Below are 27,492 nucleotides of genomic sequence, written 5' to 3'. Positions count from 1 at the left end.
TTGGCTGTTGCTGGCTGGTAGAAGTTGTGCAACCAGTAAAACCACCGCGGGGTGAGGGGGAGACATCAGGAAAACGTCACATGAGATTTCCCGGAACTCTTAAAACTTCTCCGCTTTTCTCACTGAACGTTTTGCAACGTGCAACTCCGACGAGCAACGCAGGAGACGAACGCTTCCCACTTAATGTCGGTATGTATGTTCATAATGTCGAGAGACAGCATTCACATGGTGGCGCACTGGTATCCATGTGAGTAGGAGTGTTATGGGAGGCTGGTTCATAATCTATAGTAGGCTACACATCATATTTCTACAGGTTTTCTTTTGGTTTTGAATTATTGAGTGTGAGAAGCAGTGTTTGTAAAGGGATTCCGTACAAGTGTAATTAAAACACGTGCAGTCGTAATAATACTGATACTGGTAGTTATGGACGCTATGTTCCACTGCCATGTTGATGCAGTAAAAATATGCCCGTGGCTTTTTTCAAGTTTGAACTCTGAGAAATGTGTGCAGCACATAATGCCTTTATACTCATGCAAATGGACACCATGTTCTAAGCCACACAGATCATGATCAATACCGTGCACTGTAAGATCATTGATAACTATTTAGGATTGTGATATAATTATTTGGATGTGTCTGTGATTATAAGTCTTCGCTGCAGACTGTTTTGGATGTAAAACTCTAAAAGTTGACAGGTCACCCTACTATCTGCCAGCTTTGTGTGATTTATTTTTCATTCATGTTTGGATTAGAGTGTGACATATGGCTATCAGGCCGCTATTGTTGCAGTGTTTGTTATTAAGTGAGAACAGGCAGGAAGGAGATCAGGAGTGCTACCATATCCCAGTAACCCCGGCTTCTTGAGTGGACGACAATGCTGTGGGCTGGTTGCTGTGAGGCTAAGTATAGCATGCATACAAGTACATCAGCAGAGAGCATTGGCCCCCCTTTGTGACAATGGAGGCATTTCCCGCTGGGATGGATAGCAATCCCAATGAATACCCAGGTAACAGCCTTTTAAAAGCCATAATTGCTCAGCTTGAAATGGGAAACCTATGAACAATAACCGCGCTACAATTTCCTGTAATGATGGAATTATGTCTTTCATAAGATGCTTTTATGCTTTTAGTCAAACAAAAGGATGTGATAATCAATCTGAGTGGACTCCAGTTTTGGGAGCATCACATTTCTAACCCTGACACTTAATACTGGATGTATGGCCTGAGAGAAGATGAGCTTTTTCTCCATGTTTTTGTCTCGAAACAGTCAGGGACAGTGCATCCTCTCGCTCGCTCTACTTGTGGCCTTACTTGTACCGACCGTGCTGGCATAGCATTGCGACTTTGGCTGCATGATCACAGCATACCAGGCATGCCATCGTCCTTATACAAGCAGAGTCTGGAGCCTGAGCTCATTGCTTATTGGTACTGATGACGAGGAGTGTGTGTGCAGCAGAGATAGCAGAGCTAAAACCAGGGCTATCGCCATGCAGAATCAGCCACAGTGGCCTCTTTCAAGGTCATGTTGAGGTCTCATCCAATCTGAAGCTATTCTTTGAAGCGTCTTACGCAGCAGGACTTATTTTTGTTTTACCGTACGCGACTCTGTTGAGTGAACCACACTTCCTTCCTTCTCCGTGACCCCTCCACAGAAGCACTCTTGGTGCCGAGTGTCATTATGAGATGTCGTCTCCAAGCGCCTCCTTCGTGCAAATCAAGTTCGACGACGTCCTCTTCTACGAGAACTGTGGCGGCGGCAGCTTCGGGAGTGTGTACCGAGCCAGGTGGATCTCCCAGGATAAAGAGGTGGCGGTGAAGAAACTGCTCAAGATTGAAAACGAGGTAGGAGTCATAATTGCCTGTGCTTTTCATATACTTTTTAATTGTCAGTATAATACTCATTTTAATTGTTACCCCCTGTAGAGGGATGTGGTTACTTATGTACCCATCACTCATGGTCATTATACACCCCCAGTCTCAGAAATATGCAGGGAAAGAAACAGTATTGCCAAATGAAAGAATGTATTTGGCCCAATTACAGCAGGGACTGTTTCTGAGATCTCTTTGAAAGCTCAGGCTCATTGTCTTACAGACAAAAAAAAGAGCTATCTTTGAAATCTTGTCAGGGAAATTGTCCCGTCATAGGTTGTTCATAAAGCGATTCATGGTTTCTTTTTTAAAATTGTAAAAGATCACAGATATCCATTCAACTTCACTCAAGTGTTGGAAAGATGGTTGTTCAGTGAAAAGTATAATGTAATCCTTTCACGTTGAACCAATTGTTCATTTAATTATAGTGTTTGACTACAATTAAATACATTGGTTTTGTCAAGTTTCTGTTCATTCATGCAATAGTTTCACAGACATCTTTCTAGATTTCCGTGTAATTTTTCACACACATTCATGTTACTGTCTTTGGTGATACTCTGACGTTTCCTACAGCGCCACCAAGAGGTTGACATTTGTGTTTTTTAGTGAAAGGACACAACGACTGTTGAATAGATTGCTCTTTGATTTCTAATTTGGTAAAAACATTCATGTCTCGTTCATGATGATGACGTCAATCCTTAAACTTCTTATCCAGGTCTGCATTTCATTTTGTCCAGTCCTCTGGTTTACCACAAATACCATGACATTGCCATCAAGCCTCCTTTGTCTTTGGTTTAGTGCTGATTACTCAATGCTCACACGCTAAACTAAGATGATAAATATGGTGAACAAAAAGTCCCAGCTATGTTTTCCTATGTTTATTGTTTAGGCGGAAATCCTCAGCATCCTCAGCCACCGTAACATCATCCAGTTTTATGGCGCGATTGTTGAGGCTCCCAACTATGGAATCGTCACAGGTGAGATTTTTTAACGCCTTCATATTGACCGTGTCATAAAGCAGACAGTAGGTCTCAATGATAATCAGTGTTCACCAGAGCTGCTCGGCTACAGCATGATAGGAAACGCAGCAGCTGAAATCTGTTTGCATCAGTTGCAGTTTGCTCAACGCTGAATGGTGCAGAGGTTTCTATAGAAACATTAGTGAATGCCACGGGGTTCGGGAAGTGCACACATTGACACAGTAGTTAGTTGGGTGCCCCTTTTTTGTGTTTAGGTTATAGGCCGAGAAGAATAAATCTCATGTACCAAGGGGCCTACAATGCCTCTGCACAAACATTCCATTTACTGTGGAGATGTCATTTAAGTTTTATTGTATTTTAAACCATGTCTTCTCAGAATCACAATCAGCTTTAATGGGTAAAAAGGTGTCGATACGATAAGAGTACATATAAGGTGTGTAGCGGATGTCCACCAAGAGTATCTCAAATTGAAATCTCTATGATACAATCTGAACTAATAAACTTCTTTCAGGAACTGCTCTCACATTCTATAGGGCACTTAATGGTTGAACACTAAATGTACCATGTGTCTGGACATGTAAGACTCAACACTCAAATCGTTCAGGCTGAGTCTCTAATTATTTTTTAAATGATTGTAGTTTCCTGCCATTTACACGGGATGTTTAATTACTCTTCCTGCAAGTTGTATCTCAACCTCTTTCAGACCAACAGACCAGCCTTTGTGTCTCTGACCCAACACTTCTAATTCATTCAATCTTTAATTGATCAGGTTTCATCATGTAATTCATATCAAACTATTATTTATTATTTTGCAGCTGTGATAGCACAGAGTTCAAATAAGGAAGAATTCAAACAAATCTGTAAGTAACTGGTATTCATTTGGTAAAATAAGGTGAAATTAAATAATCAAGATCGTTGAGTTGGGAGTGGTTTTCCTTTTCCCGTCATAAAACGGCACCTTTCTCTTTCTCAAGAAGATAAAGCAAGAATTCGTCAGCTCTCCCTCTCTCTTGGACTCTGGATTTTGACTCTCGTCTTTAATGCTGAAATGAAGAAGTATCTTCCTTCACCTGTTTCTGAAAGACTACAAATACCATAGATCATTTTGTCCTTCGTGGCTCTGCCGGTTCTTCTCCGGCCTCGGGTTTCTGAACTGTCCACGTTGGCAAACCCGGGACGTCTAATGCGACTCAGCATCTTGCTGAGAGAGATGAAGACGAGGACGAACGGTTCCAAGCCGAACCTCAACGGAGAAGACGACCGGGTTCCGGAGATATTAGAGAAAGCCAAATGTAGCAACAGGTGGGAGAGTGCGATTCAACAAACTACAATCATACAACAATATTCAGATTTCCAAAGTGGAACAGCAGCTCAACCTCCAATTTGTCCATCAGAGGTTAAACAATACCATTCACAGATGTAAATGAGTTTGATGTCCCTAGGCCAAATAAGTTGATGTCACATAAAATATTATCTTAGATTTAAGAACATTTAAAAAAAGTAATATTAAAATATATAAAGGAGCATTTACAATCTTCCCTGGTGTTCTTAAACTCTCAGCTGCTAAACGTTGCATAAATCCTTAGAACTAAATTCAATGTAAAACGTAAATGTATTCAATATGTCAATGATAAGAGTCACTGATTCTAATTCTTAATTTATTCCATTAATGTTGTTTCTTTTATTGTTTATTCATTTGTTTCTGTTTTAGTACTTTAGTTATGCAGTGTAATAAATGAAGAACATGATCATTTGATTTGTGTGTATATGAAACAATAAGTCCCTGTACACCTTGAGAAGAACTCTGTTGCAACCCTGAGATTAAGATTAAATTGGTTAATATTACATTTTGAAGTTTTCCCTATTTGTCCAAATTTGAATATTCTGTTAAATTATGTTAGTTAAACTAATGGTGGCTAATGGCGTAAGCGGTACTAATATATGGGTTTAAGTCATAATTGAATTATTTGTAATCGTTACATATCTTGATAATAATCAAGATAAGTAATCTGCTACCAGCAACAACACTAATAATAATAATAATAATAATGCATTTAATTTATATAGCGCTTTTCATAATACTCAAAGACACTTCACATAATTAAAACATCCTAAAAGCTAAAAATAAATAAATAAGAATAGCTAAAATACAGGTAAAACAAAAGGACATTTGCATGTATAGACACAAGTGTAAGTTAGCTATCTAGTGCTATTATCTAGTGGTGATTAACACAAGAACATTTAACTGTTTTGTCCTGCAAAACTTTCCTGTCATTGACATCAGAACCCACTGACATGTTTTCCTTGTGTGACATCATTAGCATGACTACAGTCATCTCAGGTAAACTCCATAACCTCAGTGACCTGAGATTTCTGTTTTCAAATCACCACAGTGATATAATGTTTACTAATTACTATTTATGTCCTTTTCTTGTGGAACAGAGAGTGGTAGAAGACTCTCCTGAAATGCTGCATTACAGAATTATGAAACCTCACCTCGCACAATATGACACTGTAGCAACGTTGGGCAACTGCTGCCTCTATATTATTCTATTTTACATTCACAGAGCTCCATGTGCTGCAGGAGAAGATTGAGATTATTGTGAGCAGAAGTCTCTCATGTGAAATCTTGCACTCAGTGTTTGCACTTGAGTTCAATGTCATGCAAATAATGCTTTCTATGTAATATCTGTGTGTGTGAGACCTGTAGAAAATGAACATTAACATAAATCAAAGACTTGTGACACCTCAACAGTCTCTATGGTATGTAGCTATGGTAAATAGCTTATTGGTGTCTCTATTTGTCAAAAGCATAATCTAATTAGCAGCAGATACAGGGGAAATGTTTATTGCCATCCTGACCATGTCATGTCCACATTCATCCGCTCTATTATAAAGATCCTCTGTCTGTTGACATACAGCATCAGGCCAAGCAGTTTCCTGTCTATCAAACTGACATCGGCAACCTGTTTGAGAAACCTGTTTGTCTCTGTTCGTCTGCATGAGTGGAACAATAGTCAGTTGTGGTTTGGGGATAAAGGTACATTTACCTGTGAGATACTCTGAAAACTGTGTTTATTGATCAAATCAAAGTGCTGTTTACAACAGAGCCTCAGCTAGCCCTATTATTCATGGGATGTGGATGAACGTATGACAGTAAAGTGCAGAAGCAGACACGTCTTCACTCGTACACATAGGTGAAGTCAGGTGAGCTTATTCATAATGCTGTCAGGTGAAAAAAAAGCAAAGCAAAATTCAGACTCATAAAAAAAGATTATTTTATGATTGTTAATTAGACTCCTGCCTTGGCGCCTATGCATGTGTACACTGTGTTGTAACAGGAGTGGGTTATTATGCACAAACAAAGTGTTCCTGCGATTTTATCTGGTATGATGGTGCTTGTTTATCTTTATTCAGGCACAAGATATTGTCTACAGATATCTGTATATCTTTGAGAGTTTTGTGAGGGGGATTTAGCAGAATCCTACTTACTGTTGTCAGAGCTCATAAGAAGTGCCACATTCGAAGTCTATTCAACTTTAGAAAACAGAGCATAAAGTATGATTATTTGTGTTTTAGAGAGTTGATAACATGTGGGCTCCGAAGCGAGCGGTGTTCAGTTACACTGTGATGAATTGAGCTCATATACAGCGACAGGTGAGTGACAGGAGCGATCTGTAAACACGACAGTCAGCAGCTTCCAGGAGTCCTCTGGTGAAATATCTATCGACAATTGTTTATTACATAAGGCACTTATATGTACAATTCAACGCTTCGTCATCCACAAGTCCGTAACTTCCAATAAAGCAAACTCAATTAGGATCACATTTCTCCACAGAGTATGCGAGTGGTGGATCGTTGTACGACTACCTGTCCAGTGATGAGAGTGAGGAAATGGACATGGGGCAGATCATGACGTGGGCTGCAGAGATCGCCAGAGGTAACTGTGACAATTATTTGATCTCCTTGATTATATTAGTAAATAACAAATGTGTTTGGATTAATCAATTCTTGAAAACCTTTATTTCTGCAGGAGCAAGTTGTTGAGGCCCAGCGCTTGCCAGTTTACAGGGTTTTACAAAATAACAATAGGTTTCACACATGGTTGATGATGATGAAATATTGTTTTTGAAGAAAAAAGTAATGTGAATATACATATATATATATATATATATATATATATATATATATATATATATATACATAACAAGATAATAAGCAAAGCACACACATTCTAAAAGTTGTATAATCTTTATACAAGATTTAGATTGTGATTTTTGGATATATTCAAAACTGAGTTGCAGATTATTACTCTAGAGAATAAACCCTGAGGAACACGTGGATTGATGTTAGGATTTTCAGAGTTTCTTTGCAGAGTTGCTAGAACACCTTGAGAACTGTTTGGCAGGTAATATCATAACTAGACACAAGTAATAACAACACTGATAATAATTAACTTTATTCATATAGCACCTTTCAAAACACAGTTACAAGGTGCTTTACAATAAAGACAGAAAATGTTTAAAATACAAAGAGAATAAAATGTACTAAAAGCCAAATACTAACAACATAAAAGCATTGAGTAAAACAATTTTTTTTTAAAAACATAATAAAAGAAAATAAATTTTAAAAAGTTGTTTTTTTAAAAGTGATTTAAAAGACAGTCCTATGAAAGTCAGTTTCTGTAAGAATAACACAATTGCATAATATATGACATTAAGACCTAAAACACGTCATCAAACAGCTGCACTATGCTGATGTTTCCCGTTAAAACCCAACTGGAGTCTGAAAAGAAGCTCGTCAGCAGGTTCAATCTGAAATGTGGTGATGAAACAGCTAAAGCTGTGAAAGAATTCAAGAGAAAATACTTTTTGCTGACTCATGTCATCTTCATCATGATCAACGTTCACATTGATAACCAATGTTTGTGTGTTAAGTGTGTGCTGGCACAGTGGGTGTACTTTTAAATAATAATATAAATTGAAGATACAAGTCAAGGAGTCTTGATTTGGCTCCTTAGCAAATTCCTAATATGTATGTACTCTACACATACAGTATTTCAAACAGGATAAAACAAGCATGATGTTCTCCTGCGATTGATCAGAGCCACCAGAGTATATCATGCTTCCAGCGACCTGCCTTTAAAAAAAAAATCTCTTTATTTCCGCTTTAGGAATGCACTATTTACATTCAGAGGCCCCCGTCAAGGTGATCCACAGAGACCTGAAGTCCAGGAATGGTAAAGGATTTGATTTCTAGAATATCTTTGTGTCCAAAGCCATATTAATTTGTACACATTAACAAATGCTACATATTCAGTGAATACATAGTCGTATTGACTTTTTCTCTCTCTCTTGCAGTTGTCGTGTCAGCAGACAAGGTTCTCAAGGTGGGTTTTCATTATGACTCAATATGCTGCACAATAAGAATGCTCTGATGAGGTGATACTGTCTGGTTAACTGCATGTTTCAACTTTTATCTCAGAATTTAAAAGGAATATCAGCATGAAATACCGGTATGTTATTTACCTACAGTATGTGGACACAAGAGGGCAGTGACTAACTTAGCATTTACAAGAACCAGCATTACTGGTGGGCTTTACTGTAGAAAGGAGATTAAATCAAACTCATGAAAGAGAGGTAGTGTATAATGGAAAACTATTCAGTAACTCCAAACATTGTTGAAGCCTCTTTTATATCTGACTTATCATGAGATAAGAGCATAGTGGGCCACAATGCAGTGATGAAAATAGCATTTGTGTGATGTGATGATGTGATTACGGTTCAGTAGATACCCCACTTTGTAGCATTTACTAACAACAGCATCACCAACAGATACACACTTGCAGATTATTACAGACACTGATCATCTTAATTGTGTTTCTTGTCACTTCAGATCTGTGATTTCGGGGCATCCAAGTTCCTAACCCACACAACACACATGTCCTTGGTGGGCACGTTTCCCTGGATGGCTCCGGAGGTGATCCAGAGTCTGCCCGTGTCTGAGACGTGTGACACGTTCTCCTACGGTGTGGTGAGTGACACACATTATGTAAGCATTCAATTACAACGCAGCAACGCGCTGCCTTGCATGCCCCCATGCCTGACCTGACCTGAATTACAACATACCACTTCCTCATAACATTGCACCTTGAACTTTGACCTTTTTTGCTCATATATCCGCTGCACAGAGATTTGTGGGTCAGATTAGCCAGAAAAGCATGCTGCATACTGCAAATTGCAAACAGATAAAGTGCAATATCCTGGTATACATACAGTATTTTACATACTTTGTATTGAGGACATATTAAATCGTTTTTCTCCATATTAAATCATATGGTACTACACAGTTGCCCATGTTCTGTCCCCAAATGGTTACCACTTGGTTTCAGCTACTAAATTAGAGCTGCAGAGGTCTGCTGAGTCTACTATCTGACCATCCGTCGAGCAGTTTTGATGAGTATTCTTTAGTCTTTTGACTCAGGACTCCAGTTCTTTAAACCATAATTTGAGGTCAGTTCTCCTACAAATGGTATCATCAAATCCAATTAAATGTATTCATTATGGCACATCGAAGATCAAACAACAAATGATTGACAAGAATCAGAATCAGAAGCAGAATCAAAATTAGAAGCAGAAGCAGAAGCAGAAGCAGAATCCCAGTGAATCATAGAACAGTGAGACTCACAGCCTGATCCAAAATGATTTTTTTTTCTTAAAGGAAATATTGGATAATAATGCTTAAATAAACAAACCTATGTAAAAATGAATCAGATATGTTCAATATATTTAGAAGAAATTGCACTAAAGTCACTCAAAGCTTAAAAAAAACAACCAGTATTTCTGCATTTCTTTCTCTGCTCAAGTGGAGCATAGAAGTTATTTTGACCTTAGAAGTAAAGCCTCTTAGAAATCGTAATTGTCTTTCTTCTTCCTGGAACTCTAGTGAAAATTGCTCCCTATAGTAGTTTCAAAATGTTCCTATAATGCAAAAGTAAATCTCCAGATACAAAATCTAAAGAAATCTGTTTCCTCAGATATACACTAGGCAGGATTTTATGAGCTAAACAGTCAATGTTTATGATTGCAATGAGTGCTTTCTGTGTCAGAGGTAAAGAAAAATAATTGCAGATTTACAGTAAGTATGCAGTCTTCCCGCACACTTTTGATGAGCTGAATTCTATAGCAAAATACATACATGTAATGAGAGGCAGCTGGCAAGTGCAGACATGCAGAAATGTAGAGTACAGAAGAGCCCTTGGGTGTTTGAAAAATGTCTCTCATCCCCCTTTTCATGATCTCTTATTTTAAAGCTGTCAACTCAGGTTGAATACCTGACACGACTGAATACCACCTGAGAAGCACGGAGATTGAGGGAGGGCTGTTGTGGCACTTCAGAAAGTCATGGCAGTCTTTAATCATTGTTGGAAATCTATTTTGTATGTTGCATTTGTTCTCCAATGTTTATTTGTATGTAAATACACAACAGGAATAGATTTTTTAAAAACTACAAATGTTCTCTACAATATTTATTATTTACACAATATTTCTGTATTTATACCTTTTTTCTGCGAAACCCGGTGGGGCAAAACAGAAGATTCATACAGTAGATGTGTGTATATTTACAGAGCATACACATACATCTATGCGTATGATATGGCAGCTTTATAACTTTTGTTTACTGACCTTGGTTCTTGACTTCTGTGACAGGTGCTTTGGGAAATGCTCACTCGTGAGATACCCTTCAAAGGTCTGGAAGGTTTACAAGTGGCCTGGCTCGTGGTGGAGAAAAATGAGGTACTCTCGTGTGGGATTATGTGTATGTACCGTTTCACATAAGCAGCCCTTCAGCTCCTCCTACATCTGACTGTGTGTGTTTCAGAGGTTAACCATCCCGAGTGGCTGTCCGGACAGCTTCGCTGAGCTCATGAGGGACTGCTGGACGGCAGAACCTAAAGTGAGTGATCCGCTAAGCTACAATAGCATGCAAATTGACAACATGTGTATGCTTTCATTTGAATGAAATGTTTGTATGTCGATTCAGGAAAGGCCAATGTTCAAGCAGATCCTCTCTACGTTGGAGTCCATGTCTAATGACAGCCAACTTCCTCAACAGTGCAACTCTTTCCTTCACAACAAGGCTGAATGGAGGTAATGTGATCAGCCATTCTCCCAGGCCCACTAAATGTATTTATAACTGTCTTTTTCACCAATATACTGCCTCAGCCTAAGGAAATGTGCAACTGTTTTCAAAGAGTGATGGGGAAATGTAGCTGACGGGGGCCGTGAAATACAAAAAAGGACTTGAGAGCGTGCATATAGATCTTTAATAATTACACTGATAGCTACATAAAGGCATGAAAACCTCCACAGAATCATCCATCTGGATATACTTCCTCTCTTTACCCATAAGGCCCTAAAAATAATCACCATCTTTTTCAAGTAGAAGTGTTTAATTGGGTTGTATGAGCAGCTGGAGGTTTGGTGATGTTCAGCACAGCCTGAGTCTCAGCTGTTACTTTATTCTCTGTCTCCCTCTCTGCGGGGCTTGTCTGTGCTCTGAGGTTTTTCCTCAGAAGTTGTGCTGGTGGCATCATGTCCAGGCAGCCATCTGCAGGTGCAGCAGGTTGGAGTGAAACTGGCTGCTGAAAAACAGAAACATGAGAATGTGACACAGAAAGGTTCGATACGATAAGCTTCGCTGGCTTGTGGGTGATCAGAGCTGGAGGGAGCTTCACCAGATAGGGCAGTGAGATGTTATGTTGACCATATTTATGTTATGTATAACGAGACTAAGAGTCTACTGTCTGATAGCAGCACTGGGAGGCTGCACTTATGCACACAGCGGTGCTTTGAGCAAAATAATATCAGCATGCTAATATGTTCATGATAATAATACATGCTGATGTTCAGCAGCTATAATGTTCACCATCCAAGTTCAGCATGTAAGCATGCTTTAGCTGCTCTTATAGCCAATTAAAACACCTTCCAATTAAAGGGGAGAGTCCCTACTTGAAACTGCCACTCATTGTTTCAGATCCACTTCACTACCTTGCATTGTATTATATTATACAAACATCAAATGTCGAACACGGAGAGTGTAATGATCAAAAGCAGCAGATTTAATTCAACAATTGTTTTATGACATCTAAAATTAGAACTTGAATTTTGTGATCTAATTATTTGAAGAACTAAATGTCCCATTAGTTAAATAACATGTACAACTAAACACTCTGTATGAGACAGAATAAGAACAGTGTACAGGACGATGTGAAATGCCAAATAGTTTGTCAGGAAAGCGTTAGGCAAGAGAACAAATCATTAGGGAAGTTGAGCAAGAGCAGAAATTGTTTGAAGTGGGAAGCGTCGGGGTGGAGGAACCGGAGGACTGGGAGGAGTAAGGATGGGCTTTCCTGTTGCATGTGTTTATGAACAGAGAGCGAGTGTGAGAACCAAGTTTTTGTTGGGCTGAAGCTCAGCGTGGATTTCCACGACACACTGTGCAGCCCCACCTGCTGGGCAAAACAAACTTCCTCCACCTGAGACATTGTCCCGTCCTTGGCATCCGAAGCTTGAGTCACAGACTAATCCCCTTCTGACTGCAGGGCATCACTGGTGTTTTTTTTTGTTTTTTTACAGTTTTACTTTATTCTGTTTTAGTATGTGCCACTGATTACTGCCATGGTACTTTAACTGGTGCTCATTTCACTATTCTTCACACTGGGCTGTGTAAAGGATAAGGCTGGTGATATTTAATATGTTCTAATTGTAATATAATACATTTAATAGAATAATACAGCAATAAAAACATAGAGCCTTACAAATATAATATGTCAGTTAACCTCAAGGCTAGTTAAGTATAAATAAGAAGGGAAACCTGAATGGTTAGGGGTGGAGACTATTCAATGGGCCACAGCATTACACTGGATTACATATTCCTTCACTTCAATGAACGAGCACTGAACCCATCCCACATGTAACACACCTTGCTGAAAAAATAGTCTCTAGAGCCTCAATTGTGTATTAATCCACAGCAAAAAATAGTCTATGACAAATTCACTATTTAGTCCTGATAAAAAGAAACATATGAAACCATACCAGTCTTTAGTGTTTTCCGATATTCAATGCGGAGATATTTGGTGACTTGTTGACATTGTCCTGTTACTGTATACTGCAGGTGTGAGATTGAAGCTACGCTTGAGAGACTTAAGAAGCTGGAGAGAGACCTGAGTACCAAAGAGCAGGAGCTGAAGGAGCGAGAGCGCCGTCTAAAGATGTGGGAGCACAAACTCATCGCACAGTCCAACAGCCCGGTGAGTTCCTCATTACGTCCTCTCCATGAAAATGGGAAAGCAGGTTGAATGAAAATAACAAAGTGTGGAATGAGTTACGTCATGGGAAGTGTGTATTATTGGCGGTACTTCATTTATGTGCAGTGTAGTGCACGGTTGCCCAACAAATGCATTTGCATCATGATGCACAGAGTGAATGCTGCATTTCTTAGCAGAATTCCTATTGAATTGTGAGCGTTGCAGAACTGCAGTGCACGGCGTTGCTGTTTTACTGTTTGTTTCCTTGCATTGTCGTACTTGCATGCAAAAGACACAACAGATTGTGTGGCGTCTTTTCTTGTTTGCACTTTGTGCTCCTGTGAACGAAACATGGTTGCTTTCTGAAAACCGTGTGTGACAGAATGCCACAGTAGTGTCCAGGATGGATAACTCAAACACCTTTGGATCAAGTACACTGAAATCTCGTCCTCTCTTCCTATCCGCGCCTTATTCTTTTGTTCTGTTAACTGTCTTTTACCATCTAGTTTTCTTCTTGGGTTGGGGTTACGATTGTCCACTTTTCTTATTTACACTTGTGTTGTGTTTTGAAGCTGATCACTTACTTCCTTTTCTTTTCTATCCTCTCTTCTTTTCTTTAACCCCCCCGCCCTCCTCTCCCCCCGTGTCCCTCCTTTCTCTACCCGTGTCTGCCTCTCAGCTCCTCTTACCTGTGGCTCAAAAGATAAGCGCTCAGTCGTTCTACCAGTCTAAGATGGAGGAATCAAACAGTTCACAGATGTCATGTCAGGTCACAACCTCCAGTAACGAGGAGGTGAATCTGCAGTCCATGATGAAGGGCTTTGAGGACATGTTTTCCTTGGACTTTGGCCGGCCTATCCTGCACTCGGGCATGCAAGTCCACATGCAGGCCAGGCAGGACTCCTCCGTGTCGAGCTGTGTCAGAGAAGGACACAAAATCGACATGACTCCGGGAATGGGACGCTTCACTTGGTCTGACGACAGTGAATAAAGCTCTCCGACGCTCCGCGTTGCCACAGCTGCATCTGACAAATACTGTAATCTCACTTGATGGATTATTGGTTTTGTGGAAGCAATATTTCATAATGATTTACGTTTGAAGTCGTGATTATTTTGATCAATTCAATAATCATGAGAAACACCAGCAACATATATATATACTGGCTTGATATTCCTTCTGCTTTGTTCAAGTTGTATTCAGAAATCGCTCAATGACGCACAGAAAGATATTGCAGAATATATTTGGAGCCCTCCACCTATGCATATTATGGATGTCATTTACCGTATGTCTAATGTACTGGATGTATAGTGCCATGCTGTGAAGAAAGAGCCACATGAGCCAGTTGCTTAGAGCGGGCCAGGCTTTTATGATGAAGTGACATTTTGCTGACATTAAGATTGGCCAATTTGTTCTGGATGTGTTGGAGTGCAGTTGTTGAGATGCAGTCTCTTACCAGGGTGAGAAAGTACATGTTTTTTCCTCTGACTGACCCAGGTTCAAAACAGCAGGAGAACGACGCGGCTGTACGTGTCAACTTCAGTGCGCATTTCACATTTTAACTTTTCAAGAATGGCTTCTTGTTTAGGCCTTACAAGATCGACACAAATTAATAAATAAATAACTATGAATAACAGCGTGTCTGCGCTAAAAGGCCTAATGCAGAAGTCACAGATTTTACCAAAAAACGTAGATTTTAATAGAACCATTTCCTTCTGTAGACACACTTTACATACACATTCACACCATACGGTCTAACTGAATATTTGCCTCAATACCTGCACTTTACAGTAGAGGAAATCGTATTAGCATTAGTGTTCAAGTAGGTATTAGACTTCATCTGGGGGAAGGACATGCTTCCTCGAGCATAGCACATTACATTGTCCCATTCACTTGTTATCATCAGTCAGTCTCATGAGGATGTAATCCTCTGTATTGCTGTGTTGTTGCTTGTTAGCATCCTGCCATGAGCTAATATTCAAACATCGACTGTCCTCTTGTGCCTTCAAGCCCTACACACACACACACACACACACACACACACACACAAGACTAGACATAACAATGAACACAGACTCTTACCAACATTTACATTTCCCTGTGTGAAACATTCAACCTCCACACTTGTGAGTAATCTCCTCGAGCTTCCACCAAAACCATACGACCAGCAGCTTCTTGATGTGACTTATTTTCCTGCATCCTTCACTGTTCTGTCAATAAATCAGTTTATTGATCTGCTGATCTGTTTCATGAGAATGATGTTGTATTACTACTATTATTGCCAAACCCTTTATGATAGAAGACAGAACAGAGCGTGACCGATACCATTTTTAATAAGATTGTGAACTATATTGCTTCACTGGGCATTCATGTTGAGCTGATTCTTGTGATATTAACTTCATGCCAGTTTGTAACTCCCAGTGTTCATGGTCTGGTTACTTATCCTCCACTTAGTCCACATGGGGGCAGAATTGTGTGAACTAGACCAAATGCTTTTTTTTTTTTTTTCCCCCGCCAGCAGATTCCACACACACATGTCATATAGACAAAAAACTGTGCTCCTCATTTTTAATTTTGAGATGCTTAGAGAAAGAATCACGGCAGCAGCACATTTGTGAAACACAATATGCTGCTTGAAAAGTGATGTTAAGGCGCTCCAATGAGACTTTGGCAGCGGCAGAGTGTTTCTGAATCTGTTTACTTCCGAACACGCAGCACTGGAGGAGGCGGAAAACGCTGCGGTGCTGAGTGGCTTTACGAGGCGGCGGGCTGCACTGAAATATATGGCAGCGACTGTCTATTGAGACCGGCATTCAGCTCATAATCTGAACTGTTATCAGATGTCGTGGGACGAAGACAGTGAATGGGGGATTACTCATTCATTTAGTCATCTTTCCTCCAATTTCCCATTGCATTATTTCTGTCATTACACACCATCTCATGATCACAATGAGGGAATCTTTATTTTGGCTGGCAGGTTTCTGCCTGATTACATTTAATGAGCAATAAATGATTTATCATTCAAACAGATCACGTTAGATCAGTCAGATGGACATTTCGGTTTGATATAGACCATTAGAGGCAAGTCGTCTTCATCCCACAGCACAATAACTGGAAAAGTAATGGCTTCACAGATATGGAAAACATGTCTATTTTCCATTTTAATAACATTACTTAAGTCTGGTGATTTTTATTTAAAATCTGTCTGTCATGAATACACATGTTATACTGTCTGTATCCATCCATATTCTATTGCTGTTACTTCTGTTTGTCTTTTGTTTTTATGTAGTTGCTGCCCCACTTTGACATCTATACATGGACAGAAGAGCATGTGGTCAGTATTTACCTCATAACATATTATTTTAGATATCTACACACGATTGCTATTAAAAATATTGTATTACCATTTTATTCTTTCAGTATTTCTGGATGCAGCAGATATTTGGCGCAGGTTTGTACATTACATACAAATACATACTTTACTTTATCTTTAGTCCAACTTTGGTATCTTCAGACTCTTTATTTGTAATCTGTTGTTTAAAATCTGGGCGTGTCCTTTTCTATCTCAGAGGAGGGTACACTCGGCATGCAGTTGTATGCCGACCTGTTTAAAGAAAACCACATCACTGGAAAGAGGTTGCTGTTGCTCACAGAAAACGACATGAGGGACATGGGGGTCAAGTCCAAAGGTCACGTCATGCACCTTAAGGCAAGGCACAGTTCACCATTAACCACAACTGTTTTATTTCTTTGAATCCATTCGTAATTTACAGGATGAGATTTATGATCATTTATATTGGAATCACAGGGAATCTCACATTTTCTCTTTGGCAGGGTGAAATTGAAAAGCTAACAAATGATTACCTCAGTCTGGTCCACTTCCCACCTCTGTTGAAGGTATAAACGCCTCTTCTTTCTTCTTTTTTTTGTGGGTGGCTTTGTGCATATTTAGTGCCTAATACCCTTTTTTCCCAGGATGAGCTGGGAAAGGAGGTTGAGATGAGTAAAACTGTAAATCTGGAGCTGGTGTTTGGGTACCACTGGAAACCAGGAACTGGGACATCTGTAAGTTTATAGTAAAACACACACACACACACATACTGACTGCATCAACATATTCTGCAGCTGTGAGCATCAGATGTAGTTTATCGTTCACTGGGTGCCTAAAAACATCATTAATACATTTTGTGATATTGTTCCCTTGTAAATAGATGTACAGAATAATCGGTGTGCCGTGATTGAATCAGCCTCCTTGTACTGAAGCTGTTTGTTCTGAGGATTCATGATGATGGCTGTTATACTGACCATTGAAAGCATCACTAGACATGCATAAAACCAGACGAATAAACATTTCATTCTCAGCCATGTACCACATTCACCCCGACTAGCTCACAACCCTTTGTTAGGGTCTCAAACTGTGGAGAAAGGATGGCTCTTCACTTGCTGTTTGAATTTAATCAAAAATAGCCCATTTACCAGAAGTCATTTTCTTTTTAAAAGGCAAACGTTATTTAATCTTTCAGCTGTTCATTGTCCCATCATAAATAGTCCTCTTTCAGTGTGTTCGGCAGGGCTGAAACGAGCCTGCTAATTGCCTCCCATTTCTTCTGACATGTGGTGGTTTAGTGGGTAGAAAACACAGCAGGGAGAAGGAAACAGGAGGCTGAGAAAATGAGAGCTAATTATTTTCCCCTGCCTGGTGTCAGGTTCCGTGTCAGCCTTGTTTTTACAAACTGGAAGGATTTTTGCACGAAATAAAACAAACCCGCACTGCATTTTTTTTTTCTCCCTTCGCCCCTCTTTGCTGGCGATGTCATGGAAGCAGCTGCACTTCTCAAAGACAAAATGAGGGCCCACGATTGTGCGGCCACCATCTGACAGCCACTGAGGGTCCCCTACTAATGAGGATATCACCGTGCAGCCAAGTGAAAGGTGCTGAATTATGTATGAGTTGTCATTAGACGCACTCGGGTCCTAGGCATCATTACCAGACATTGTTTCTGCTGGAGTGATTAGACTCGCATGGACCTGGAAGCCCCGGTGCGACCGTCCAGTGCCGACAACAGGCCAGCACGGGGCCACTGGTGTGTTTCTGAGCCAGAGGCTTGCTGAAGCTTCCCCTTTGAGCCGTTCCCAGCCCCTGGGGACGATGCAGGAGAGGGCGAAGGCTCCTCAGACGAGTGTGTTAGTGCCACTCCTCTGATGTCTTTCTCTGTGATCGCTACACAATGGATTGGCCTGTGCCATGAACCCTGTGTGGTTAAGCGGTGACCTGTGGCTTTCGTGGCCGGCTTTAGGGGATTGGCAGAATCATTACTGCTTCGTCAGCATTCAGTATGCAGGAGAAGAGGTCTGGGGATTTGTGCCTCCTAGTGAGGATTTGATGTGTGCCGCATGCAGCAAGTCATGAGGAAAAACCGGCACCCTTATCACTTAAACTCGACCCAATTCCTGGTTCAAGAAATTAATCCTGGATCCCGTCAAGAATAATAACACATAGTGTTTGGCAGGGAATTTACAATGTCTACATAAAAATGTTTGCTACTGTCCCTTATAGAATTTTATAAAATGTGACAATTTTCACTTTTTACTAAGATCATTCTCTAAATAAGGTGCTTCAAAATCATACATTGCATAATTTGCATTAGATACAATTTCCCGTTTTTCTGTCCTCCCCCCACAGTAAGTGGCTCTTTGCCCACTACCATCAAACTACCTCTAGGTTGTACTGTTGGTTTATATACAAGAGTTATATACCAAGTTATCCATACATAATACTGCAATTTGAAACTTTTCCATACCATCGGGTGTTGTTTCTGAGTGCACCGGACCAGACGTACATTAGCTCACCATTATTTTGTTCTTATTTTTTTTATCAGATTGTGTTGCACTAGTACAGTAACTAGATATCAGTGTCACAAAAATAAACGTTGAACCCATATTTTTTTCTTTAAAGGACTGCAAATGGAAAATGTACATGGAACTTGATGGAGATGACATTGCATTAACCTACATCAAAGATGTCATCTTTAATGTCGGCCAACAAGATGTGGAAATCCTGCGGATGACTAAGGTGTCGTCAGAAACACATTTGCTGAACAAGTTATATGACCACTCACGTATTAATCAATGCTAAATGCTTTCTTTGTTTCTGACTTAACTGGTTGCATTATACCTCGAAGATTGTTGTATTGTGAGATAATCAGTCATATTTTTTCATCAACTAAAATCATTGCAATGCAGCCACCTTTTGTGATGGACAAATGGATCGTTGGAATACAGCAGAACCATAAAGTCGACTACACAGTCAATTATGAGGTGAGATGCACCTCACCAAACAAAGCGAATATAGTATGTCAGCCATTTGAAATATGAATTTGAAAATGCATCAAATGCAATCACAGAACCCACAGCATACATATTTTGACACTAAATAATATTCGACATTATATACTGTATCCTGCTTCTATTTTGACTTCAGAATGACGTCAAGTCACCAAAGTCTACCAGACACAGCTGTCAAGTGACCTGGAGTCACATTGGGAGACAAGACCAGATCAAGACTGTGGAGCTGGTCATCGAAACAACACCTGCTAACATCAACTGGAGCCCCATAGACAAGTCTTACTCTGGTAATTGTTTTATGTATTACTGTATTGAACTAACGAGTGCCAAAACCACAGTTTTCACTGCTGGACGAATACAGATTTTGGAATTTCCTCATTTGAAGATATCACAAATATATATATATATATATATATATATATATATATATATATATATATATATATATATATATATATATATACAGTGTTAAAGACAGACTGTCACCCTAATTTAATCAATGCATATGTTCCTTTTTAGATATTGATACCACGTGGATGTACAATGTAAGGCAGAGGCAATTAAAGACCCAGAAGTCCCTGCAGACGACTGCTGCTGTGACTGCCCGCACTCTGCCACAGTTTCTGTCTGCACATGAAAGCCAGGGGTTTTCTTATGCTGCAGCTGTGCGTCGCTCTCCAAACCGCGCCCATGCATCTAGTTGGATTGACTCTCGCAGCTCCTCGCCAACTACCAGCCTGTCGGCCAAACTCTCCTCGCTCCATCTCGGGTCAAAGGGCAGCAGCCCCTCCAGCACCACGTCAGAGAGCGCCTCAGAGAGGGAACGAGAGCGCCCGCTGAGCACTGGAGCAGTGCACGACCACCGCCGAAACCTCTACTTTGGCAACACATTAACTGTGGCAGGCGAGCAGAGTAGGGGGTACGCATTGGCCAATGCTAGAGGTAACTATGTTCATAATAAAACCATCAAAACCTCACGACAGCCACGGCCACGGTCCAACAGTTACAGTGTCGCACCACAGAACCGCCCCTCAATACCAGGTATATTGTCTGTGACAGAAAACCCTAGTGAGGAAAAACAGGGGGCCAAAGCCAGCGATGGAGGGTGGATCAAAGTGGAGCGACAGAAAAGATTACCACGTCAGGACAATAAACAAGTCAGAGGTCGACAGCGGAGAGGGGGCAGGGGAGGGCGTGGTGCTGGTGGAAGAACTTAATGTGGGCCACAAATGAAGTGACAGCTTCCTGACATGTCATGCTCTAAAAAAAGGTTTTATATGAATTATGTCTGCTTACATGCTGAAAATGAACTGCCTATTGTATAAGAATCACACTGACGCCTATGATCGGATGTATATATGTATGAACATAAGCTTTTATTGTAAAAAAACAAAAAAACTGGCTCCTGTCATGTTATTATAAATGCTGTTTTATTATTCTAGAAATGGACAATTCAGTCCTTGTTCTTCATTTCCTTCCTTCCATTAAAAAGTAGATGGCAATCAACCAGTAGCATGGATGCATGACATTTTTTTTAATTCTTATTTATCAGCCTGGTTTCTCGCAAGTAATTAAATACACTGTTATGACACCTTTACCCAAGATAAAGTGTTCATTTGTCCAAATCCATACTTTCTAAGTTGTCTCTTTCGTGTTTTTATTTGGTGCAGAAATATAACTTGGTTTTCAAATTCCATTGTTTGACAATAATTGATACCCGATGGGGAAATTCGGTTGTTGCAGCAGCATAAAGACAGAAATAAGTACAGCTAAATAGAGAAAGAAAATAATAATAATAATAATAAGAGGTTTGTAAAACTAAAGGACAAAAAAAATTAACTATTATACTATTAGTATTACAAGAGCATTAAAGACAAGGCAAATATAACAGTGGTGGGATTAGATTAGTAACAACACAGTCACCAGTGTATATAAACAGCATATACCAGACTAAAATATAATAGGATTAAGTGATGAGACTTGGTGTTTTTCTCTTTTGATATAGAAATATAATAGATATATACTATAGTATATAATGTACTAAAAGAGTATATTAACATATGTAAGATATTATAATATAGTATGGGATATAAGATATATTACAAAGTAGAGGTAAACTTCATAAATCCAGATGTGCAAAGTTCTATTAGGTCTGGTTTACCACACCTGTCTTATGTTCATGCTTCAAGATTCAAGATTTGTATTTGCCATTTGTGCCTGGACACATTGGAACTCTTATGCAGGGCTCTCCGAGTCAACGTTTTAGAAATAACATTATATTATAAGAAAGAAAAGAAAAATACAAAATATAAAAGAGAACAGAAGTGGTAATGTATACAGAGGGGTGATACTATGTACAAGGACAAGAGAGGTGCTACTATGTACAGTTTGGGGTACAGTTTTAAATTATATAGTTTTAAGTAATAAAATGGCACATATTACACATAAGTGTAGTGAGGTAGTGTTGGTTTATTGAACATATTTCAGTGGATTTGTGTTGCCAGAAGCGTGTTTTATGGGTGATGATGCTGTCCGCTCTGCTGTGTACGGTTGTACCAGCATTGTTTGTGTCTGAGCAGAGAGTGAGCTGGAGTGAGTCTCTCATATCCACTTTTTGTCTTATCTCAGTTGTGTTGCCAGTCAGTGCTATCTGTTATTATTAGCCCCTTTTACTCAGCTTTATTAAATTAAATTCCTGTATCTCCCTGTTTCCTTTGACAATATATCTCCCTCCTTAACCCTCATAAAGTGTAACGGCAATATTCCTATTTCATTAAGTCTCATCAAAGTTTCATTTCCTTCATTGCTACGTCCTGTCTACGTGCACGTGACTGACGTCCTTCAGCGGGTTGACCTTTGACCTCTTCAATAGTCGCACAGAGCTCAACATTTTACCCGCCTTGCATGCAAATTCATAAATAGAAAGATTCGCGCCATGGCAAAGCACATGGAAGAGCACCAGCTCTGGTTCCCTGAACGCCTCACAGATCAATACGTGTGTGACTTTAATCAAACCAGGAAATATCAAACATGTATATAAATATATATATAAAGGATACGGGTTATTAATGTGACCTCCCGTGTCTTACACAGTGTGTTACTCCGTGAAACCGTTTTATGCATCTTTCAGGACCTTCCGGTGGCGCGGGAAAACGAACAGCCGGAACTGGCTGCAGCTGCATTGATCCTCATTGTTCACCACCATTGACGCCCTGACGTCCTCATTGCTGCACGGCTCTGTTCGGTTCTGCACGGCTCGCTTCTGGTTCTCGGTTTATGTGCCACTAGTATTGAAAGAAAAAGATGCCAGCCACCCGCTCCAAGGTAAGAAAAGCTTCACGTTGCTTCATTTGATCCATTACCAGCAATACTCCTGTATTATCTTCTTGATCATAAAACATCCCGTTATGACCACTTTGTATTAACTCAGTTAACCATTTTAAGGGCAAGATCAGTTTAGATGGGGAAGTTAAGTTAACTTGTAAAATGTTTAGTTTGTTTAATCTACAACAACTAAAAGTTGTATTGAAGTATACATAAGCCATCTTACATTTGGCCAGGTTTAAACAGGGGGGTGTTCCTCCTGCAAAACTATGCTAAAGTTTGATCTGAAACATTAGTGTTCGTTGATTAATTTATCAGGTGAATTAAGTAAAACTTTAAAGGAGAAAAAAGAACTGTAACTTTTTAAACATTTAAGCAATGTGCTGTTTTTTAGCCTCTATGACAGACACGTTTCAATTAATTATTTAAGGTGATTGTACTAAACATGTAGTTTGAACATGTGAATTTGTTCAGAGGTCAAAGTCTCTTCTGCTCAAATGCTCAGGTGGCATGTTGACAATTAATTTTAATAAACTGTATAGATACAGACGCCTCCATGTTTCCTAATCGTACTCGTTATGATGTCCAGACTCTGGCAGCCCGGCCTCCATCGACCAGGATGAGTTTGAGGAGCTTCCGCATCTTGCCTCTGGTTCCCATGGAGACGTCCTCTTCTTCCTCTGATGACAGTTGTGATAGCTTTGGCTCCGATGGAGGCTTTGCAAACACGGTAACAACAATATATCTATGTCTTCCTGCTGTTAATGAAATGGTGGTGAACGTGTGGGGTCTGTGCAACATCACCTGCAACAAAGGATTGCGTCTGTTTAGAGGGGCTGCTTCAGACCGACGAGGAGGACGCCGGAGAAACCAAGGACGTTTAAGGCTTCATCGGAGGAGGATGCGTGCAGCGTGTTTGATGAGAGTGTCATCAACAGCCAGATGGAGGCCATGGTACGTTTTTCTAAAGCTGCAACACATTTCAGAACTGCCTCAGACTGAGGTTTAGTCGTCATCGTGAATTGTATTTTCTTTCAGAAAGTAGACTCTGAACCTCTGAGACGTGGCCACCTGAAGGTTGCCATGACATTCCCCACCAAGAAGACGGGTAAGAAGAGGCCTGCATCCGAACCACTCCCTCAAAATAAAGTACAGGACTCCGACTCTGAGGGAGAGGAGAACTTCATGAGCAAGAGAGCCCTTAATATTAAGGAGAACAAAGAAATGGTACAATTTGCTCTATTTATTTCACATTAATTACTTCTGGTATTATGAACTGAACTTTGACCTGAACTCTTTCATTCATGTCTTATTTTTAGCTGGCGAAGCTCATGGCAGAGCTGAACAAAGTACCCGGTATTTTCCCAGGACGGATGGCAATGTCTGCATCTACTACGGTACTTTGACCTGACGATAAATATTGTTACGCACCATAGCACATGGGAGATTATCAGTGCTCTATATAAACAGGTACCGTTTTATCTTATTCAGCCTCGCCGGTCAATGGGAATTCCAGGATCTCGTCGGAGAAACATTGAGCGTTTGTCTCGTCCCCAAACGCGGTCCCGCACACAGGTGAACGGACCCCCCATCCCAACTCCAGAGGAAGAGCCCGAGGACGGCTTCAGCCTGGTTCGCAGAAGCCGCTACTTTGAGGAAATTTGTGATCCGGTAAATCGCATCACAAACCGCCTGCGTGTCTCGTCACCTATTTACATTGCATTAAAATTCTCTTCGTGAACCGTAAAGGCATTAACTACATTTATTTCACGCGCAGCCCCGCTGCCGCACCTCCAATAGCGCAAAGGCCGTCCCTCATGTCGTGCGGCCTGTGGATGACATCACAGAATCAGAGCTGCAGAGCATCTGCAACAACGTGCGGGAGAAAGTCTACAACCGCTGCACTGTAGGTCCCACATGATGACAAGATTTGAGCGGCTGCATTTGCTCGTTGAGCTCTTTGCCTGACCACTTTTCTCGTTCTCTTCAGGGATCCACTTGCCACCAGTGCCGCCAGAAAACGATCGACACCAAAACCCACTGTCGTAATCCAGAGTGTGTGGGGGTGAGGGGGCAGTTCTGCGGCCCCTGTCTTCGGAACCGCTACGGAGAGGAGGTCCGTGACGCTCTTCTGAATCCGGTGAGTACCTAAAACATGCAAGGTTGTGTTGACATGTGATCGTGGGTGTGTTGGGCCGGTCTCACTGACTTCTTTATCGTTGTTCATGGTAGGAGTGGCTCTGCCCGCCATGCAGAGGGATCTGTAACTGCAGCTTCTGTCGGGCCAGAGATGGTCGCTGTGCCACAGGAGTGTTGGTGTACCTGGCAAAATACCATGGATTTGACAATGCGCACGCTTACCTGAAAAGGTGACTGGAGCATTTGTACAATTTGAAGTGTGTTCATTTGGACCTGTCTGTCTTGTTTCTAACACTGAGACTCATTTTTATGTTCACTGCAGCTTGAAGAAGAAGCTGGAAGAGTGTGGCGAGTGAAATGTGGACCTGACTGACATACTCTGGGATCGTTTGTACCAGTCCAGATATTCATGGTGTTTCAAGCGTCATAACGCAATGCTAATTGTTGTCCATGTTTATAAAATGATCATCTGACATCTGGAGGAGGGCCATGCAGCCTGTTCTCTCTCGCCTACAGCTTGCTTTGTTTTTGTTTTAAAGAGCTGAGACGGGTTGATTGTAAACTACGGTGGACCAAAACAAATTTTAGGAAGATGTCTCATACATGATTGTTGTCCGAACATTCCTATGGATCTTTAAATGTTTTAAGACAAATTATGAACTCGTAGGCAAAAAAATACAGGCTCGTTCAGATGATCTACTGTATTTTAACATTGTTTTAAATGTACAGATTTTACACTGCAACTATGAATGTCTTTTTATTCATAGTTGCAAATGCTTGTGTTTTTACAAGTTTTGTAAATCTGCTGAAAATGTAAAAAAAACACACAAAACGTTTGCTTTAGTTTGGATGTTCTGCAGAAATGGCCCAGTGATCTGCATGCCACTGAGGTGGTGCAGGTGGAAAGGGCATAGACTCTGGGGTCCACTGCCTCTCACTTTTAAACCGAGAGGAACTGTGTGATATACTACAGCGCCTGGTTAAATATCCTTCATTAGATAACTGTCACTAATGGTGTGGAAACAATTAGCACACTCTAATGGGAATCTCATACCTGTAAATCATTTTATCCTGTTAAAGCACATTCTCGCTCTGCTCCAGTCTCTTTGGCTCATTTTCTACCTTACACTGTTAAGTAGGAATCGTTGAAGGTGCCACTGAAGTGGCAATAGAGTTATGGCCTGCATTTTCTGTTCAGAAGTGCGATACTCTGCGCTGAATGACATGGAATTAACCTTTGTGTTGCTCATCTTTGAAATGTACTTCATTCGACCTGCGCCAGGACACACTGATTATATGATACTGTCTCAAAAATAATCAACGGCTGAGATTTCTTCTTCGGTGTAATGGCAGGTGGAGGTTATCTTTCTGCTTGTGTTTATCAGGCCCTGTACTCCTAACGAGAAGAGTAATGCTGAACTGTTGATGGGCACATCTGTTATGTCAATGCGTGATCTGAGCTCAATGGGTTAACTGTACATTTTCATTAAAGTGTTAATCACTGCAGAATCATGTTATCAGTTTTCTTTGACTTGACTATCACTCTATCCAGAACAGTGGCAGCTGTAATTACTGTTATTGAAACATGTAGGAGAATATGATGATGGAAGATCTTAATAAGGAACGTGAAGGCTGGAGATTTATTAACGTTTCCACCGCTGTTAGCGAGCTACGGCCAGTGTTGAAATTAAGTTTGCATTCCTTAAGAGGGGGGAAAAAGGCTAAAAAGAGGACACGATCTAGTCTGCACAAGCTTTAACGGGTCAAATAATCACAATGTACAACAATAATCTGCATTAAACGTACTACACAAACAACGTACTAATAACATGTGTAACTTACTAAAACAGGCATGACAGAATTAAGAATTTGGAAAACTAGTGAATGTTTGCATAAAACACCATTAGCAAAACAGCATTTTTATATCAATGCATTTGTTTCAGCATTGAAAGATGGACATTATGGGCCCGACTATGTCAATAAAGCAAGAAGAACACCAACATGCACAGAGGGAGAGCAACTTCCTGCTCTGCTCAGGTCGACATCACTCTACTATGTTAAATGTTAAATAGAGCCTCACAGGAGTTTCCAGTTTCCATTACGATGTTTAGTAGAAAATGTCACTGCGGCATGAAAAACGAGTGGGCTGACTATGCCCTTGTTGTGGTCTTGGTCTCACAGTGTCCCCAGAGAATTTGCTGTGTGTTCACACTAATGGGGAAAAGCAACGCTTATTTCCAGTTCTACTATCAAACTATGGCAACAGCAAATGAATAGTCTGCAGAATATTTACTTTACCTTCTTAGACAATCAGTAGATAAATGAGGGAAGGGAACTTCACATCCTCAGCGTGACTCGCCATCCAGGCTTTGAAGCAGTGTTCATGAATCCATCGGCTCACGAGTTGAGTCTGCATACATGGTCCAGCACTATGTCTGAGTTATGAGATCACCTTATAATAAGATCTTATAACGGCTGCTTTGCTCTCCTTAAACAAATGGATTGTCGACGCAGCGTTAGCAGAACCTG

General features: G+C 40.4%; 2 protein-coding genes across 3 annotated transcripts; both read left to right on the top strand.

Moving 5' to 3' along the window:
• Positions 1 to 32: 32 nt before the first annotated feature.
• zak (sterile alpha motif and leucine zipper containing kinase AZK) lies at positions 33 to 20,945 on the top strand. Of its 2 annotated transcripts, XM_034562373.1 has the most exons (20): positions 33 to 189; positions 1,652 to 1,841; positions 2,758 to 2,845; positions 6,687 to 6,788; positions 8,022 to 8,087; positions 8,209 to 8,237; positions 8,744 to 8,881; positions 10,558 to 10,644; positions 10,730 to 10,804; positions 10,892 to 10,998; positions 13,025 to 13,160; positions 16,445 to 16,489; positions 16,576 to 16,606; positions 16,725 to 16,864; positions 16,990 to 17,052; positions 17,131 to 17,220; positions 19,112 to 19,228; positions 19,399 to 19,473; positions 19,637 to 19,787; positions 20,020 to 20,945. In XM_034562373.1, exons 2-20 carry the CDS (start codon positions 1,683 to 1,685, stop codon positions 20,715 to 20,717), a joined length of 2,397 nt encoding a protein of 798 aa, XP_034418264.1. In that variant the 5' UTR covers positions 33 to 189; positions 1,652 to 1,682; the 3' UTR covers positions 20,718 to 20,945. The 2 variants fall into 2 exon arrangements, with proteins under 2 accessions (XP_034418264.1, XP_034418265.1); XM_034562374.1 differs by lacking the exons at positions 16,445 to 16,489; positions 16,576 to 16,606; positions 16,725 to 16,864; ... (4 more) ...; positions 19,637 to 19,787; positions 20,020 to 20,945 and adding an exon at positions 13,837 to 15,388.
• A 1,748-nt stretch (positions 20,946 to 22,693) lies between these two features.
• Positions 22,694 to 26,472, top strand: cdca7a (cell division cycle associated 7a). Its single transcript, XM_034561420.1, has 10 exons — positions 22,694 to 22,824; positions 23,414 to 23,554; positions 23,656 to 23,778; positions 23,863 to 24,051; positions 24,144 to 24,221; positions 24,316 to 24,495; positions 24,602 to 24,730; positions 24,815 to 24,964; positions 25,057 to 25,193; positions 25,286 to 26,472. Exons 1-10 carry the CDS (start codon positions 22,804 to 22,806, stop codon positions 25,317 to 25,319), a joined length of 1,182 nt encoding a protein of 393 aa, XP_034417311.1. The 5' UTR covers positions 22,694 to 22,803; the 3' UTR covers positions 25,320 to 26,472.
• The last annotated feature ends 1,020 nt before the right edge of the window (positions 26,473 to 27,492 follow it).

Source organism: Cyclopterus lumpus, chromosome 21, assembly GCF_009769545.1.
Source record: "Cyclopterus lumpus isolate fCycLum1 chromosome 21, fCycLum1.pri, whole genome shotgun sequence".
NCBI lineage: Eukaryota > Metazoa > Chordata > Actinopteri > Perciformes > Cyclopteridae > Cyclopterus > Cyclopterus lumpus.
This window is presented reverse-complemented; position numbering and strand designations above follow the sequence as displayed.